The 20464-nt window shown below is 35.3% G+C and overlaps 1 protein-coding gene across 1 annotated transcript in view; it reads left to right on the top strand.

Moving 5' to 3' along the window:
* Positions 1–20464, top strand: part of WDPCP (WD repeat containing planar cell polarity effector) — a 153477-nt gene that overhangs the window by 46205 nt on the left and 86808 nt on the right. Inside the window, 7 exon segments of the mRNA XM_030447531.1 lie at positions 2541–2625; positions 4335–4379; positions 5318–5368; positions 7872–7942; positions 8191–8250; positions 16745–16859; positions 20269–20402. Of these exon segments, the coding sequence (XP_030303391.1) occupies positions 2565–2625; positions 4335–4379; positions 5318–5368; positions 7872–7942; positions 8191–8250; positions 16745–16859; positions 20269–20402 (537 nt within the window). The 5' untranslated portion in view covers positions 2541–2564.

Below are 20464 nucleotides of genomic sequence, written 5' to 3'. Positions count from 1 at the left end.
TCAAATACAGAAAGTGGCTGTTGTCATCATCCTCGTCCCCATTGTGCTGGAATATAATGATGTAGTAAATGGTGAGACATGGTTACATAACTCTGAAAGTTGAGATGTATTCCTTCAAAAGGAACAAGAAAGAATAATTCCTCTAAAGAAAGTATTCACGCTCTACAGTGTTATGTTTTATTACAGAACAGATTTTCTCACTTTTTTTCTTCTTTTCCCATTTTTTTCTCTGAAAAAGGTGTTTCAGATTATCCTTAGACCGGACCAGTATTTTTTGGCAGGTGTCCATTCTCACTGGCACAACAATAACCAGCATTCAGATAATTAGCTGTTTGTGAGTGTTCAGGCTCAAAAGAAAAGGAAGAACAAAAGCCTAAACTCAGGAATAACCAACATCTATTTTTCCTTTTTAGATTTATGGAGGATTTTGCTTCATCTTGGTTACTCAGTGCAGAACTGAGATGCAGTTCTTTAGAAGTCCTTCGGTTTTTATCATTTTCTTACAAACTTTACATTTTCTCATTGTTGAGGGCAAATTTTTTAAAGTATGTGTCTTGGAGGTTCAGTATTTAGTGCTCATTTGAAAGCTTGCTTCTCTTTTTTGGAAAGTTCCCTCTATGTCCCTGACAGTTAAAAAATAGGGACTTAAAAGTGTTCTCTGCTTGGCCAGTTTGGAAGGCCATTAAAACATAATGGGGTAGCTTTATGTTCAGTAGGAGGACACAACTAAAAGGGTCCATGGAGCCTACATATAAGAGCTTTGGAGTAATTTGGGGAGTTTATGTTAGATTATTTGTCGTGTGAAAGTTTTTCTTGTCTTCTTGGCATATGTGCCTTCTCTCCAGCTGAACAGATCACCTGCCAATCAAAGGTTTGTGTGGTTTTTTTCAGTCAAACCATGATAGGATTTTGAGAAGTTCACTCAATTCAGTGACTTCCTATTCATGAGAGATTCTAATCTTAGGATCTATGGGCCTTAGGGAATGCAAGTTTTGTTTCACTTGCTAAAGTAAGAAGGTAAAAGAAGATAAACCAAATAAGAAAATTATACTGTACTGTCTCCTTTTGCTGTAGTCCACATGGAAAATGAGGGGCTGCCCTCATCCATATTAATACCAAAAATGGTTCCCATGTTCAGCAGACCACCATACAACTAATCTCCTTACATTTTTTTCCCAAACCTCATTCTCGCCCAAGATGAAAGTATATTCCATTTACTAGATATGTGTTGTGAGCTTTTATTTGCCTTTTTTTTTTTTTTTTGTCATAGTACTATGGGATTTAATAAGTCAGCAAGACTTTTTGTACATTTGAGGAGCAATGTAAACAAAATACTATTTCCACTTGGTGCTATTTCAGTGGATTAGGTAGTGCATCAAAACATGCATATTAACTTCAGTAATAATACCTCAAGGTCTCGTAGATCTGTTGGGACTACAATAGCTTCTTTGATGCTACCTGAGATCCTTGCACATATTTTTTTCATCATAGCACTATTTACATAAACAACTGATACTCCATGAGACAGGAATTCCATGATCATCCTGTAACTGATTAATTGTCTACAGGGCACTAGTGGAAAAGAAATGAAGAGTCCACTGAAAAAAAAGAAAAAAGTTTAAGTACAATACCATACCAACAGTGGTTCATAAGTGTGGTGCTGTATTTGTGTAAACTCCTCTCCCAGCCCAGCTTCTACTGAAAAAAGTAATTGGTCTGATGGCCTGCTTATAAGTACAACACTGCAGGAAAGCAGAAGTCTTCTCTTGGTTAATGTGTCTCAGAAGATCATAGAATCGTAGAATGGTTTGGGTTCTAAGGGACCCCCATGCAATAAGCAGGGACACCCCCAGCTGGATCAGGTTGCTCAGAGCCTTGTCAAGCCTCACTTTAATATCTCCAGGACTGAAGCCTCAACTACCTCCCTGGGCAACCAATGTTCCTTTGAAACACAGTTGCCTCCTGCTTCAGAACTATTGTTTTTTCCGCTTTAATTGATTTAGTAAAAGTGCTCTCTTTTATTCAGAGCGACATAATTTTTTATATTTAGCACTATACCTACTGTTTGCAAACATCATGTTTTAAAAGCATTTAACTATACTGACATTTCTTAGTTTACGGTGTTTAAAAATTTTGCACGGGAGTATAATTCTCTGATCTAATCCAGGTCTTTAAGTAGTGGCTAAACTTTTGCATGTGCCAGGGTAATAACCGTATAGTAAAAATAGCTTATAATCTATATATGAGAAACATCAACCACAAAAAAATTTACATTGCAGAGTGCAGAGAGAGCACCTGTAAATTTAAAGAAATGTTGATTTATCTCTGTATCTGATATATGTATTGACATACACACATTTATTACCCCCTACTTTCCCATGCATTATTCATTTTATTGAAGCTGAAAATTACCACTTAAATATAACAAAATACCATCAGTTTTAGGTTCTTCCAGCACTTAGTTTCCAGAATAATGGTAGTTTCACTGCTGATAGAGGGTAATTAATTTGCTCACACAGTTTCTTTCCCTCTTCTGACAGTGCTAAGGCTTCATCTTCCACCAGATGTCTTTCTGTCTGACTGAGATGTTCGTGTGGTCTTTGAAGACTAACTTGCGTATTAGAGGTGAGCTGTTACTAAAACAAAAAGCAAAGCTTGTTGATGAATATTAAAGTGATATAAAATTCTCAGTAGCCAAATGAAGTGGGTTTTATACTAAGGGGAAAGAAAATGAGGCAGCAAAATGATGTTTGAACTTGGTCAGCTTCTTTGCTTATCTCATCGTAGAATGGGAGCATCCTTTCAAGTGAAAAATGTTAAGATTATATTTAATTGGATGCATTTTCCTTTTTAGGAAGCTATGCCCTACTTGACTGTAAGCTTCAGTTTAATGACTAGTTTGGGTGAATGAAGATTAATAGTCAAGTGATTTGCAGAAGCATTGTGATTTGCACTTAACATGAAAATAAAAAGTCACTGCATGTTCTGGGTGTTTTGCATGATTATTTGAAATTTTATATTTACAATGTTCTATTTATCTTATTAATGGATTGTTCCAGGAGACATGTGACTAATTGCTAGCCACACAGAAATTACATTAATTTCATTTTGCTTTGCTATTGCTAAAATATAACAATAAAATAACCCCACTGATTTATAAGTGGGTCGTATAAAATATTAGTTATGATACTTCATCACAATTGTAGTGTACAGTACTTTTGTTGAGCTATCGTTTTTTATATTATTGATATAAGGTTGCATATTAATGAATATTCAGTTGAATGTTATTATTCAAACATTGACTCAATATATCTTGGCATCCCATCTTGGTGTGAGAGCTGTGCTGTAAAAACCATAATATAAAGTCAAAAACTATATTTCACAGAAATGTCAGATGGTTTAAGTAAGCACATAGTTGTGATTTATTGTAGCTGAAGCTGTGCTCTGGCCTACTGTGCCTCTTTTTCACCTTTGATCTTCTTTCTTCCTCTCTGTCCATTTATTCATTGCCTGTAAACTTCATTCTAAAAATCTGGGGCTGAAGGGAGGACTACTGTCTTGTTTTAAAAACTGCCTGCCTTTGCATTGTCTTCCTACATTGCTTGATGTAAGGAATTTCTCCCCATGTTTAGAAGGAGTTTTCCCTGAGTTTAGAAGGAGATGGATGCAGTGTCAAATTTGCAACTTTAAAACAATGCAACTTAAAGCCATACTTAGATCATCTTGGTGGAGCTTGCTGTGGCACACCTCAGTATTTACCAGTCAGCCACATTAAGAACTAGTTGGTGTGGTTTGCAGTCCCAGTGTACCTGAAACACCCAAATTCCTTTGCCATGGGAACCAGGTAGATAATAATACCTACAGATTAAAAATGTTGGATCTTTTTAAAGAGCAGCTTTATGCATTTGTGAATCTTTAAATAAAGTCCTGCTGTCTTTAGCTCACCTGTGTCAAACATCAGAAAACATTTAAAGTTATTCTAAGGTGTACTTTTTGCCATGATCCTTACCTTTCCTTGTGAAAGAACACAAAAGATGCTAATTAGGAAGGTGGTAAAAATAACTTGTATGTTGGCAGCTGGAGGAGAATCAAACCATATGTGAAGGAAATGACAGCTCCACATAAATGTAAAGTTTTGTCACATTGTCCTTCCGTTCTTGCTTGCTCATTCTTCAAAGTCCTATTCAGACTATGTGCTATGGTTTTTTCCACTTATATTTTGAAACCTAACTCTCTGTTCCATCTAGCAAAAATGGAGATGCCAAACTTTGCTTGCTAAGTTGTATTTTGTTTCCAGTGTCATTTCCATAATTAAATATATTTACATTGTATAGATGAAGATATTGGGATCCATCAGTACTGTGACAAGAAAGAGCCAGGTAAAACCTAAATAACTGGAACTAAAACTAAACAAAACTTCCAAGTGTTTGACCTTTTACACCAATTGCTTGCTCTGATAAATGCTGCCTCTGTTTTCTTGTTAATATATGCCTCTGTATTTCTATAGGGTAAGGAAGCACAGGAGGAGATTCTCTCCCAAGTTATGTCAGGGTATCCACAACCTTTCTGTTCCACAGAAGAAAAAAATTAGAAAAATATTCACATAAAGCCAGCCTGTATTAGAAGCCTCAGTGGGATTTCATACTCGAAATACTTACATTTTATATTATATTTTATGTCCTTTATCCCCCTCTCATCCCCTGCAGAACACCAGAGCACCCCGCTAAGGCTGGGGCAGCCGGCTGCCGGCCACTGTGGTGGCTGGGAATTTGCTGGAATCCCAGCAGAGGGCATCCTGAACGCGCCGGAGTGCCAGCCCTGGCCTCCTCCATCCATCCCTGCCTGGTATCTGAAATGGCCATTTCAGAGTGAACGATCAATTTTCTTTATCTGATTAATCCTGTTAATCCTAGAAGTTTCAGGATGGGCCAAAAGGTCTTTTCGGGTAGAGTTACTTCCTCTTTGTGGCCGGGTTAGAGCAGAGGCTTGTGTAGGCATCCCATGGGCTGAATTTTGTGGTTAATTCACTGTCTCCATGGCTCTGCTGACAGACTGACTCAGCTTCTCTTCTGGGTTCAGTGGCAGCTCGCTTCACTATCTGATAGGCTCAGTAACACCAGCCCACCTGTTGGGCTGCATAAGCCTTTCTTTCACTGCAAATTTAAGATATCTGCCTTGGGAGGTGAAAACATTGGGGCTGTCTTAATTTTTGTGAATTTCTGTGTTTTATCCAACTGTTTGAATCTTCCCTCTAATATATTTGCTGACAGCAGTTGTAAGGATTATCATTTATCTTCTCATCCTTTCTTTCCTTTAGCATCACAGATGAAGCCTGGTTACTTAGAAGAGAAGCAAAAGCTAGCAGAATGTAAGGACATTTTCTGAGTTTCTTATTATAAATACCAAAAGACCAAATTATTGATTTGGGTTGGTGGTGCCTCTGGAAAAGCATTAAAATATCCTCAGACTACTTCCAGTTTAACTTTCTCCACATGCCATATGAGATAGACAGTCACAAAACCCCACAGCACAGAACAATTGAAAAGTTGTAATTATGCCTTCCTGGTATATTTGTAATCTTGGTTTTGTTTGGTTCAGTTTTCAAATGTCACTAAGCATGGTAATGTGTATTACATCTCAAATCCATTGTCAAGAGGAACTGGAAAAATGATCACAATCCAGAGTTTTCCTTATGAAATTTTTCCAATCAGTTTTTGAAGTGAAATAACTGAAAATTATAGCTAAAATACTTTGAACAAAATTTATTTCTAGGATAATAATGCACTGCCTTCAAAGAACACTTCTCTCTTTGAAACATTTGCACTGTTCCTGCATCATCTAGTTAAAAGCAACTTCAGTCTATGCTATCACACAGCAGAATTGTGACAAAGATTTTCATGTTAGTACAACTTTTCTTTAGCTCAAGTTTTACAACTCCTGCACAGTCAGTATTGCTCAGAGCATTCACTGATGTTCAGATGTTATTACGTGACAACAGAAAAATCTGATTTTTAGACAGCTTCACAAAGTAGTATGCATGCTGTAAGAAAGGCCTTAACATTTTATCACAATGAAAACTGATGCAGAATTGTGTGTGTGTTTGAAGGCAAAATGTGTTACGGAAGGGTAAGTTCTTTGCAGCACCATAGGGTGTTCTTGGAGTAGGTTGAAGGCCCACTGGGAATGGGTATAAAGGTGCACACAAGCCATGTGGTAAATCTACACCTGCTGTGGAGGGTTGTGTGTCAGTCACAATCAATACAGCTTGACAAAGGTGGGAAGGTGAGAAAGGGTTATAAGTAGGGAGGAGGACAAAGGATTTACATCCCTTGTGCTTTGCGCAGCATTATCTTACAGGTGCTGTCTGTGTGAATAGAGAAACAGACCCAGGTAAACCCTATTATACAGCAGCCCCAATAGTTACCTTACAGACCTGTGACATGCAAAAGGAACACAAGCTACACAAGCTACACAAGCTACATCAACTGTAGCTTGTTGATGTACATGTAAAGGTGGCCTAGCCACAAAGTGCTGTATAGCACATTTCTTAAAGGAGTATTGGGTAATTTTATTTACAGCTGTTGATTTGTGTATATATTTTGGTATCTGCACAGGTAATTTCCCATTTTGCATATGTCGATACATATTCCAGTATTTGTGAAGGCATCCATTGAAAATGTGATCTTACACGCCTAATTAATATTATCATAACAGTTCCACCAACGCTGGATTCAGTCCAATAAAATACAAAGAGAAGTTATGTGTTGGTGTGCTCTTTTGTTGATATATGAAATCCTTCATTTTTTTTCACTCTATAACACTTCTATTGTAAGTTCCTTTTTGCAGAGAGGTTTAAACAGAACTGTTAAGTCATTCAGTCTGGAAGTTGGCATCCAAACTGACAGCTTAGAGCTCAAAACTTTTCATCGAGTTTCCTTTAAATAGGCTAGATTTTTAAAAGACAATGTGTTCTAGTTTCTCGTGGTTTTTTTTCATTGTATACTTATGAACACAAAACCTCTCACTTTTAAATGATGAAATTTCACAAGTTGTTAGAACCTGATTCTCATCCATGAAATGAGCCAATTACTAGCAACTTCAGAGGAAGCAAAGCTTTGCCTCTTGGTTTCAGGATTAATCTTTCAGACCAGAATTTTCACAATAGTTTGCCGACATTTATAGAATTGTTAAAGGACTGTAGCAGTCATGCAGTTTCTTGTTTGCTTTACTTGGCAGTCTTCCGACAACTTCTCAAGAACAAATCCTATAAATAGCTATACTCCATGGTACTAGTTATGGTGTTCACAATTACCTGTTGTTAATGCCTCTATATATGCATATATTCATGCATATGTATTTTTCAGACATGTTAGTGCCTGCTTTTTAAAATTAGCAATGAAGTGCTAGTTCCAAATAATAGGTTTTGTTTCAGATTTGATAACTTGAATCTGAGTTAACATACTGAATGCAAGATGCTTTTTCATTGCAAGGGCTGTGTAGCTGGGTAAGGTATTACATACTGAGAGCTTTGCACACAATTACTGTGATGAAGTCATGGTCAGTGTGGATATTTCGTTCCAAGTGCTCCTATGACAGAGCCTTTCAAAAGGGTATCATTTGACAATATAAGCCAATAGAAACCATAACCATTTCCTTCCAATTAGAGGTAAGTTTTATGTTTACGGTAACTCCTAGAAATGTTAGTTTCGTGTTTCTACAGAAAAGAATTTTTTTTCATTATGTGTAAATTTATGTTTGTACACACACATTATATATATATGCACATATCTATACAGTCACCTATGTATGTATATTTCTCTAGGTTTGTTGTTGTTTTGTTTTTTTGTGGTTTTTTTACTTTTATTTGCCAGCTCGAGATTATCCTTGGCTACTGAAAAACAAGCGACCAGACAAACTGCGAGATACACTCAAGGAGGTAGAGGTAGGTTTCAGAAAGTTTCATTCAAGTACAGCAACCTATAATCCGGTTTTCAAACCTCTTTCATCAGCTTTAATTTTCATAAAGACCCAACTCTCCCAGTGATGATAAATATGCTTTTGTCTGATGGGCTGTTCTAAAACAGTTGCATCTTTGTGTGACATGCTTCATCTATAAGCATCAGAAATATGTTAACCAATAGTGATAATATGTACTGCCAACTCCACTTTCTCTTTTCTGTTGTCCTTTAGGACTTAATGCAAAACAGTCAATGTATGCTGAGCAAATGGAGGAACAAACATATGTGTCAGGTAAAATGTTTTTACAAGCTCTTGCAGTGTGTAGTCAGTGGAGCCAAACAGCCAACCTGTGATTGATGCAATAGCGTTAAAATGTTAACTAATATAGAAAATAATAGGTTGGTTTTGTTTTGGTTTTTAATGCATGGGCTCTTATTATGCAGATTGTGTTTGCTTAAATTTCTAACCTGAAATAGATGCTACAAAACAGAAATCTGTTTTTTATCAACAAGCAAAATTACATTAAAAGGCCTTGATTTTGTGAGATTATTGTTTGGGGAATCTGAGACCATCCTGAACCTCAAAATAGCTGGCTAAGGGGCCAGATAAAATATATAGACAGGTCTGGAATATATATATTTATATATATACATTTTTATATCTCAATTATTTACATCTCTGTTGCAAATCTTTTTTCTTATCTTTGTGTAGTATGAGAGAGAAGCTATAACTCTAAACCAAGTTACAGAACAAAAATATTGTAACATGTGGCACACACATAGCTATGCTCTCTGACTAGGTTCCACATATTGTGAACAAGAAATAGACTTTAACATCCTCATTAACACAGACCAGTAGGTTAGCTGGGAGACCTGAACATGGCATGTGCTCTGACTCCTTAATCATAAGCGTCTTCTGAAAAGCATATGTGATGTATTTTGTAAGTTTCTGCAGTCTTCATTGTTCATGAAGGAATGTGTATTTGAAGCTGCTTTGGCATGAGGAATCCTTGTACACGTTGCCAATACTGTCTCTAAAAAGAAAACTTGTGTTCTAATTTCTATGCTTTTTCAGATTTGTATTTTTTTCCCTCCTAATTCAGGTTGCTCCAAATGTGTATAAGCAGGATAAATATTAAATATTTAAACTTTATACAGCTGAAATTCCAGAAATATCTTTAAGAATAGCATAAATTTTAGATACCTGACATGCCAAGTAGGATATTGTGGTTTTGTATCAATAATAAAGATATTATTGTCTAAGCTACATTTGCCTGTCGGATCTTATCGCTAGTAAATGGTATATCATTCATGTACAGATTACATAGTATATATCTGTGAATGTTAATCTTCTAGAACTTGATTTAAATATTCATTGTATGCTAATTTAGAGGACTCATTTTTTCTGTTATTATTGTTCTCATTGAGAAAGGAATTTGGCTAAGAAATACTGAGTCAATAAGACATGAGTGCTCAATTATTTGCCAGTTTTCTGTCTTTTCATTTGCTTTCCTTATCCATTTTGCCTCTATCATTTTCCTTCCCCTACCATCAGTCTGCATCTACTGGCATTCCTTACCAAGACATGCTTCATCAACAGTGTACTTCTTGCCAAAATTTGATCATCCTGCCTTTATAATGTTTATAATGTAATGTCAATTCTGTTTGAAACTTTTTTGACTTAGCAACCTCTAAGTAGTTTCAGGCTTACATAGACAAAAAGGAGACAAATACAATTTTATTTATTTCCTTGTACCAGGGTAATGAAAGAGATGGATGTTTTAGTCCTACTTCATTAAGCCTGCCTCTATGTTGGATTGAATCTTGTTAAGGGATAGTTTGATACATTTTTTAGAGTATTTAGATGGCTTGTACAGTCTGAATAATAGTGATAGCATAGCTTATAACATAGCCAGAGTTAAAATTGTAGATAAAAACCACTGTTATTTCTCAGTCCTTTAGATCTGCTTTTGGTTTCTAAATCACAAAACAATTTTTTTTCATATATTAATGTTCAATAATTGAAATTAATTGAAATTTTCAACAGTTTAGAATGTTCTACCAAAACTATTGTTATTCTAATTTATCTTCCTGAAAAGATACACTTTCCAACAAATTAAAATTAAATAAGAGAAAAATTAATAATTTTTGAGAGTCTAGAACAGAAAATCTGTTTTCTATTAATTTTTCATGTCAAACAGTTTGCTTTTGTGCTGCTTTACACATCTTTGAGAATTTTGCAGGAATATCTGAAGTATTCTGTTTTGATAGAAATGTTCTGGAGCTTCTGGGAAAGATGTTAAACATTTATTTTTTAGTTATAGGTAGGGGAATTATTTAATTATTTCATTTATGAAAAGTAAAATATTTAACACAACAGCTTGCACATTTTCCAATCTTCAGTTGAACCAGAAAGTGCTTTTTCATGGTAACTGTAGGTGTGTGAATGACCAATTAGACTTCATGCATGTGTCTCATTAACAAATCTAGTTAGTTTGCATACAGATTAACTTGCCCATTTTATGAATGTATGTCTAGAAATTGGCTTTTTTGTAGGGGTTTGCATAGAACTACTATAACCATGGCCCAGCTGTATACCTTTCTGAATGTTTCATTTTATGCATCAACATTTTTCCTGCTACTTTTTTTATAGTGTTTTAGAGGTTTCATATTTACTTCCTTGTACTTAAAAAAAAAAATTGACCTTTATTTTTGCAGTCCTAAGTATACATTTTAGTACTGCTTAGAGCTTCTGAAATAGATGATGTGCCAGTTCATGTAAACATAACCTAGACTGTACAGAGCTTTTTGTCAAAGAGTTTGCTCTCCTATTTAAAAGAGAGCTTAGTTGAGCCCTAAATGACTGGGGTCTTTTCTTTAGCTCTGTTCCTACTTGTTCCAGTAGGATCTGAATGCACACCATTTCTGTGTGGTACTTCCGAACCCCGTTTTGATGACCTCTTATAAGTTACTGAAATAATCCTGTAATCTTCAGTTAGTTGATGTCAAAGGGAAAGAAATAGACCATAGAAGAAGGATGACAAGACAAGAAGACAAGAAGTCTATACAGTAAGATGCCACTGTATTGTTTATAATTAAATAAGCAATTTACTCCCCAGCTTTCCCTGCTGAGAAGTAATAAACTAAGGAATTAATTTTATCAATATTGTTGAGCTTACTCAACTCAGGTCTCTCTGCTTCCCATCCTCTTGGTCTCCTCTAATTCTTTGGAATGCTTTGAAGTTTGACCACAAAATGATGAAATCAATCCCTTGAAATGATGCCATTGGTTCAGGTTTGGTTTTATGATATAAGATAGTAAAAATTCATGAGATCTATCCAGAACATTTGATTACCAACTTTTTTAGTTTTAAATTTGCATGCAATGCAGCATTAAACCCACTGAATTACTTCAGTGCATAAAAGCCAAGCACTAGATGTAAATTGGATCTGTTACCTGCTAATGAGATATATATTTATCATTTGCTAAATTACTTTGATTTGATTTTGTGTTGTAAATATGTTTATGAATGGTTTTTATGTTGTCTTCAATGGCAGACTTAGAATTGGAGTCTGAATTGAGATACACAGCAATATTTGCTGACGTGGCTTGTTGTATCACCTACAGTGCCCATAAGCAAACTGATTAACCAAGATATGTGGTAACATACAGTAGCACAGCTGATCTCAAAATCAAGATATTCTGGTTAGAATACATGAGAAGCTAGTACCCATCACCAGTTACTAGGAGGACCACTGCCCTCATATTAAGGGGGGGTTTTTTGTTGTTGTTTTTGATCATAGCCATTAATGGGCTGTGTGGTTTTAGAGATTTGAGAGTTAGAGAAGTACAAATGCATTGATTATTGTGAAACAGCAACATGTAACAACAATAATTTCATCTGTAACAAGGCATGCAACAGAGTAATTACAGTAGGGTGGCTAAGAAAGCAACCTGGAATGAAGAGGTGGGGGAAAACCCTGGGAACCTGCTTGAACAAGAAATGCTTTGCAATTCTCTTCTTTTGCATATTGCTTTGTTGGTTGGCCTCTGTATGAGAAAACAGTTTGCAGCAATATTTTTTACTGGCATTTTTTTTTTTTTTGCCCTTCCAATTTTAATCAGATAGAAGCAAATCCTGGCTTTGCTTTGCAGTATCTTTTTAGGTAGAAGGGCTGATAAGCAGCTAAGCTGCAAGAATGAAGAGTCAAGGGCTAAGGCTTCCAAGAATAAAGGAATCCACTTAAAGACATGCTTAAGTTCTACTGAAGTCCATAAGTTGCGAGCCTTTACTTAAGTCCTTTACTTAATAAAAGTAACTCAAATACGTATTGAAGTGCTTTACTACTGGGGAAGGGAAGGGCTAACTCTTCCCCCTGCTTATGTCTTTCTTGCTCATTGGAGGACCATCTTGGCACCCAAAGTACATCATTTCTTCTGTCAAAGTCTTCACATTCAATTCCTCTGTAACACAAAGAAACACTCACTTCTGTCCCAGCATGTAGAATGACCAGATGCCCAAACATTTTACTACGCTCATGTATAAAAGCTGTGCTTATTCTGCTAATAGGTATGAAGTCATGCTTTTGTATTTTGTTTGGGAATGCCTTGAGACTGTTAAAACTCTAGAAATGACTACTGATTTTTCTTTTTCACATTGCACTATTTCAGTCTGAAAAATTTGCAATGTGTTTCATTATTGTGAGCTTCTTTCCCTGATTAAATATCTGTTAGGTGGAATTACTTTGTGCTTTGCGTAAGTAGTGCCTCTTAGATTTGCTTTAACTCTTTACCAAGTGCTATTTTTGGGGCTGAATCACTGTGGATCTGTGTTTGCAGTCATCAACATTTGATTTATATTAATTTGTGCTTATGATTGTACTGTTCCCATTCACCAAAATATGTGCTTAAATACGGAATCTTATGTATAACATCACTTACATCATGCAACTGTCTTTGCATATACTACATGTTGAGTAAGGAATTAATATAGTGACATTTCAATTCAAGCATGTATTTTCTCTTTTGCAGGATATTTTTTTTATGAAAGAGAATATAAAATCATAGAATCATTTGGGCTGGAAAAGTTCTTTAAGATCATCAAGTCCAACCATGAACCCAGCACTGCCAAGTCCACCACACTATGTATGCCATATCTACACATCTTTTAAGTCACTCCAGGATGGTGATGCAACAATTTTCCAGCTTTATTTAAATAACCTGCTTGTATTCCATGGTATACTTTAAGAAGTATTTTTTTAAAAAGCTCCCATTCTAATCCAAAGTACATTTAAAGGGACATGGAGGAAATACTAACCTTACACAGCCATCAAGTGTGTAAGGTCTCTGATTTACTTTTTTAATTTAGATTCTATATTTCCTAGAAGGAAGGACTTAAACCTGTGAGCAAAGGTAAATTACAAATCATCGTAAACTATTATAGCAAAAAGTTGTTAAATTAAAACTCAAGTTTGGCCAAAAATCTCAAACTTATCAGGACGATAATGTGAAAGACTACTTTACTGTAAAAATAGAGAAGGAGGGAGCACAATGAGAGAAACAATAAAAGCCATGGAGATTATATTATTACTTACTATTTTGTCACTTTAGTATGCCACATTGATAGCTATGCAATATTGAAAATACATAGCATTGGTTTAATGACTGTTTTCACAGATGTAGAACAAACCACAACCACTCAGCACAATATTTTAAATTTATATCAATGTATTGTAATAAGACACTGGAACAGTTTTCATAGATTTCTATTCTAGCTCCATAACAAGTGTGATTTATATATAAATTAATATATTAATATTAATATATATATTAATATATAAATTAATATATATAGGCATAAAGTAAATTTACACCCTGAAACATATAAGAGTTAAAGAATCCTGAGACTGTTCAGTGTTCTCAAGCCAGGAGTTTGCAAATATGTCTCTATACAGTATTTTGGATGGACATCTTTGATGTCAACAGAATGACAAGCATGTGGCCTCATTCAGTAGTGGCCACTGACTATCTACAGATCAAAATCTATTTTTTCTGTGTTTTTTCCCATCCTCTTTATCTGGACGGGTGGTATATATCTCAGCTCTGCCAGGTAAATCTAGAAGCTACAAACAGACTTCTGATTCACTGAGGTTATTCTCCCAGGTTAACTCTAGGATGTTCTCCCTCACTTCTCACTGCAAGGAAAGGAAGCAGAGGAAGAACCTACCCATAACAGAAACATTTTCCAAGGGAAGATCATACCTCCTAAGAAAAGGCATTGTGGAATACACAAATTGGGGAGTTTATTTGTATGACTGCACTTTTTCTCATGTTGACACATAGCAGTGAAGGATTTTGGGTGTTTTACTTTTCTCTGGCAGGCTGATATTCAGTAATTTAGGAGTGATCTTTCTAGAATGTTTGTGTTTTGTTTTCTTGACCATTGCTTGCATTGTAGTTTGTCAACTTCTGGGTTTCAGCCTTCACTTTTTCAACTAGGTTCTTCAGTTATAGATAACTGTAGTCAAACCTTGCTGGACTTAACATTATCAAGTTGGAAATAAATTGTGATTTTATCTAGTCTAACTTCAACATAAGGATAAAATGAAGTTTTGCAAGATTGTAATAAAAGCTGCATGAGTGTAACTGTGTCTAACATTTTTACTAGGACAAAACCTTAAAGGACATCTGTCATGATAGGGGAATATTGAAACATTGACTGTTTATCTGTTTATCAAATAAATGCATGACTAGATTTTGTCAGGATGGGAAATGATAATTAGTTCTTAACAAATTAATTTCACATCACAGGTAGTTTTTGTTTCTGTTTCCAGCCTCACTAGAATTTATTTTCAATGTGTGAATTGACTGGAAGACAGATTGGAAAAATATTGGTTAAAGATATTAGACAGGGCAAGACAGTAATTTTTTAAAATATCCTCGTCCTGTTTTTTGCTACACCGAGCACAGAGTTATTCTAATATAGCAAAGTATGTATAAATGAGAATTTTCATATCTAAATTACTGGGAGCAGAGCATTGCAGATGGGGTAAGCTCAATTAGATCACTAAATTCCTGTTCCCAATACTTTTTATTTATTATGCAGTCCAGTAGATTTCACTACCAGGAAGTTCACCTGGTACCTGGTTCATGTACTATTGTGTTGTATTAAAAAGTATATTGCAATCATGTCTCTCCCTCAGCTCTAGCATAAAGCAAACAGGGATCTTTATGCCAAAATCTACCAAAAGAGCAAGTATTTCTCTAGTAGTAAGTTTTTTAAAAACCCATATATTTCTTTAAAAGTCTGATGTTAGGCAGGAACAAGCTGGAGGCCCAGATTTCTTGCCTTTGGTGAGCCCTCTGTACAACTCTGCGATTATCTTTCCACTGAGGATTCCTTTGGCAGAGATTGTTCAGCAAATTTAGGGCTGGTACAGCCTCTGCTGAATGATTAAAGATGATTTTTTTTTTACTGATTAGCAGGAGACAAACCTAGCTGCCAGAATGAGTCCTTCAGAATGGCTGTCATGAAGCAGGAATGAGACCTGGCCTGAAACTTTAACTTGAGAGCTGAGGTCATCTGGTCTAGCAGCTTGCAGGATCAGAGGTGGCACTGGGGAAGGAATCAAAATACACTTGTGTTTTCAATACTGCATGAGAAGATTAAAGTTACAGTAGTGATTTTTAGCTTGTTTTTACATCAAGGTTTCTGTAAAACACATATTTGGCAAAGAGTTAAGGTCAGATTTTTTTTTTTTTTATAACCCCCTGACATTATCTTTTATCATGTTAATAAGAAAACAACATAATAAACCTCTAATAAAACTTGTCATGTACTCCTGCTACTGGAGTAACTTGGCAAAGTGAGGTCAACTCACAGTGAAGCAGAGAATTTTATGGGGGTTTTTTTGTGGGGGTTTTTTTCTGTAATAGTTGCATTCAGAAAATTAGTGAGTTTAGGGCTTAATTATGCAAAAAGAAATGCTTTTGTCTAACTCCTCCCACCGAGCATTCTCTCCCTTATACAAGATACAGCGTCAGAAGGAGCTGATAAGTACTGTGACTTAGTCTTTGAGATTATATGTATCGCTTAATTGAGACTAATTAGGCAGAAATATTCACTTAACTCTGAAATAAGCCTCTGTCCTGTGCAATAGTTTAAATTTCCACTTCCTAAGAGAGACATCTATAACTTTACGCCAAGGAGCATATGGACTTATTAGGAGCCCACAGCTATCACTGTGGTAGGGCACCATTAAGTTAAACAATGTATAGATGTTCAGAAATAACAAGAACAGCAACAAGTGATGATTTTAATCTGTGATGCTAATATAAAATTATATGAAGCCCAACTTTTTATGTTTTTTTCATGCAAGTTATGCAGTTATTTGATACAGAAAAAAATAAGGTTGATAAATAACAGTGGTCTGCATCATCCCTTTACTTGTTCAAGACAGAATTTTTACCTCCATTTTTAACAAACTAATTCTGGGACTTAGTATGCATCATCTTAGTCCCCACATTCAGGGACTTAGTATGCATCATCTTCAGGTGTTCAGTAATTTAATTCTTGTACCTTTGTAATCAGTGTCACAATACACCTCTCCCTTTCATTGAAAAACAGTTCAAAGTCATTATGAGACATCTTCTTATCAACAGTAAGTCTGCTTTGTAATTTTGAAAATTAGATTACTATGTAATGGACAGCTACTAATATGTACCTTGGAATGTTTCACACTATTAATGATTCCTAATGTCTTGTTTTCTCTCTGTTTGTATGTAGCTCCTCTTTCACTCAGGTATATTGGTGTCCCTAAGCCTTTCTGGGCCACAGCTGGAGAAGCTGGTGATTGACAGGACCCTGGTGGGGAAGCTCATCTCCGACACCATCAGTGATGGTAATTACACCCACGTGCAAATCAATTGCCTACATTAACAATAGAGTAGAGAAACAGTATGTCAAGAGGTAGACTAATTATTGCCACTGGGGACTTGCAAACACAACAAGTAATTGCATGTAAAGCCATAGTTACAACCCTCAGGACTAGGAACACTTTAAGAATAATATTTAACATCAAAGTTTTCAGGCTTGTCAACTACTGAATGAGGTTCTAAAATTCAGTTTCTTACACTGTGAACATGCCATTTGAACCCGTGTTTATTTCAGAAGTGGGAAAATGGAACAGAACCAAACATTAGCCAACTGAATAATTACATGGGATAGTTATTACTAAAAGATTTACTTAGTAGAAAAAGCTGGATAACATTGGTTACATGGAGGTGTTCTGATTTAGTTTCTAGATTTACAGTCTCACTTTTACTGTTAACTAGTTAGTGCTAGAAATGAAGTTGTATTGTAATGCAGAAGAAGACTTATGAAAATGTATGAAACTTATGAAAATATACTTTATTGTTGAAAACTAAACCTTTATAATATGACAACAGGTTTTCCAATTTGTCTCTACAAAGCTCCACTGAGAACCCAGCCAGGTGTCAATCTCTTGGCATATGCACTATCAGGAATATGGAATTATATGTGCATTATCTTCCAAATTCTTAAAAAGTAGGCCCAAAATACATCCTTTTAAGAAGAATATATGCTAGATTTAGCTTTGATCCTTAATGATTTATTTTGTTCCATACCCAGGCATCTTTTGAATATTGGCCTGGTTCTTTGGTGTCCCCTTGAACTTTTCTTATTAGTATATTGTAGTTTAGGCTTGAAAAATAGCTAACATAACTATGGTAGTGAATCTTTAGTATAAAAAAAGTCAACTCTAGCTTCATTTGTAGAGAACTGATTATACAAAGGGTGTAAAACACTATTTGATATAGTGACTTATGTTTTCTTAGGGAGGGTTTCAAACTTACAAGTGACAAAAAATAGAAAAGCGTGGAAGCGGAAGTTATACCCAAAACTGAAGTTGTTTATAGACCTTATTTAGAATACTGTCTTCAAAAGTAATTAATTAATTAAATTATACATATCTTGCCTTACACATGTCATAGAAATACAATTTTTTTTTAGAGAATTATTGCTGACTAAAAAAGCTTGGAACTAAAGCAATAATAAAACAATAACACTGTTTTCTTATAGGACTCAAACTACTATCATAACGTTCTATATTGGTTTGTTTGTATTTTCACTTATTCAAGAATTTCTTAAACTTCCACGTTTCGTTATACTCATGTCATATTCATGTCTGGAAGTGAAACAGGACTGCTTCTGTTCAGTAAAAGAAAAATCTGCAGTGCCTGTCATTACAATAGTGTGTTTTTTTCATGAACTGCAAAAGAAGATACTTTTGTTACACAGATAATTAGTGTTCAAAATACACATTTTTATTCTGAACTATCCTTATGTGAGAACCATGACCTAATGTTGTCCTACAATAAATTAGCTTTAATCCAACATAATTGCATGTCTTTCCAAATCTAGGTTGGAATTAGGGTTGTGATTATAAAATTGGCCAAAAGAAAATTGATCTTTAGTACAAGGAGTCTGTATAAAAATAACAGTTCTTTTTTTTAACAATTGTGTATATGTAGAAATGGATAGGATTACAATCTGCCAAAATTACTTAGGAAATGTGGTAATTCTAACTCAGGGCATACCCTCTTAATATTGGGGATAAAGGTCAGATTGTATGAACAAAATAGAGAATTAAGACTTCATTTATAATCCTCCAGCCTTAAATAAAGTCCTCCTGAATGTTATTATTTATAGGCAAACTTTAAAAAATAAATTTAATTAGAGATTATAGAAAAATTACGTCCCTAAAAGAAAATAGTATTTCTCATTTTCTGAATGATTTTGTGGCACTGAGTACTGTAAGTCCTGGCACTTAGAATGTTGACTACACTGCCTGCCTTTTTAGGGTTATCTGACTGCAGCAAACGGGTCTCTAAACAGTGATCTGCCTGTGCCTGTAGCTGCATTTGTGTCCATCCGGGCTCCACTCCTGCCCAGGACAACATCGGATACTGAAAAACAAGTCTCCTTCACACCTGCCCAGGGATCTTTGAATCCTGCTGTTTTTTGTTTTTTTCCTTTAACCAAAAAAATTTCAGAAGTACCTGAGGTGTGCCATAGGGCATTTTTAATGTAAACTGTGCCCGTGAGGATATCAGAATCCTTTAACTGTATATAGATTGAGGATACTATACTCAGTGGCTTTGAATTTTCATGTGTGCGTAGGATCTCGGGTATGGCTTCTAATTCACAATGTCAGATACTTTATCACTGTTTCATTTTTGTTCCGTTGTGTTTTGTTCTCAAAAGCTAGTGTTAATGCTACATTTCAAAGGCAATTATTTGGCTTTAAACTTGACCCTTAATCATTTGCATACCAGATACTTCAGAGCTGTGCCGGTGCATGACTATTGGAAAACAAAACTGGTTGTACATCAGACTAAAACACAGCAAAGATGGGTAGCCAGTTTTCACTGCTTATATGTAAGACTAAACTGTCAGTCTGTATAAGGATATCATAAAACACATTAAAGATTTGTGGATACTAGTCACAAATGTGAGGGTTTTTCCCCCTGTTTTTCAAGTATGATTCTGCAGGGCTTTGTTTGTTTGTTTGTTTGTTTTGAAATCAGATTCCACTTTACTTGGCATTTTCCTTTAAGCAGAGATTTCTCAATTTACTTTCTGAAAACAGCTTTCTGGTTTTACTTTAAACCTGAATCTCATTAGCAATTCTTCAGTGATCTGATTCTTGTTATTGTGATGACTGACTTCATTCTCAGACATCTCTTTAAATGTGGGCACTCCTTAGATAACTGGATAATACCTGGGAAAAATGCTAAATACTATTTTATAATGAAATTTCGTTGTCAAATTACTTATCCTCCTTTATATTGAAGTCTTTGATCTCTTTGTGATAACAAGCAGGGATTCCACTGCACTTTTTTAGACCAAGGGAGTGTGTTCCATCTTAGTTACCTGCATTGTTGTTTTAAATAAATAAGTGCATAAGTATTGAGGGCTGAACCAAGATGAAAATTAATGTGGAAGGGCATAAAACATACATTTGAATGTAGTTGTAACTTGATATGAGATAATTTATTCAGGTTTATGTAATCAGAGTACTCCCTAGGCTTTATTTCTCATTTCCAAGAAGGTCCTGGTGGGATGACACATTGATGTGTTTTAGGAGATTACAGAGGCTTCAGTGCAATATTTAAGACACCATCTTGAAAAAATTGCTTTTTTTGCAATGTCTCAGTGGAGGGTTCAGTAATTTGTTTTGTTCCTAGAAACAGGTATTACAGCGATGCCAATTTTTATTTGTTTTTCAGCTGTTCTCACAGACAATTTCATCATCCTGTCATTTGAGGACCATAACCAGCTCTGCTTTATTCAGTTTACAAAGAAGATGGATTCTTCTGATGTAAACAAAAGGCTGGAAAAACTCTCTTGCTTGGACTTTAAGGTATAGCTGTCAATGCTGGCTGTGAATACTGTGCTAACTTTATGTTATGAATCACTAGCACT

This window comes from Calypte anna, chromosome 3, assembly GCF_003957555.1.
Source record: "Calypte anna isolate BGI_N300 chromosome 3, bCalAnn1_v1.p, whole genome shotgun sequence".
In the NCBI taxonomy this organism is placed as follows: domain Eukaryota; kingdom Metazoa; phylum Chordata; class Aves; order Apodiformes; family Trochilidae; genus Calypte; species Calypte anna.
The sequence above is the reverse complement of the archived record's forward strand: the minus strand, read 5'-3'. Positions and strand labels throughout refer to the sequence as shown.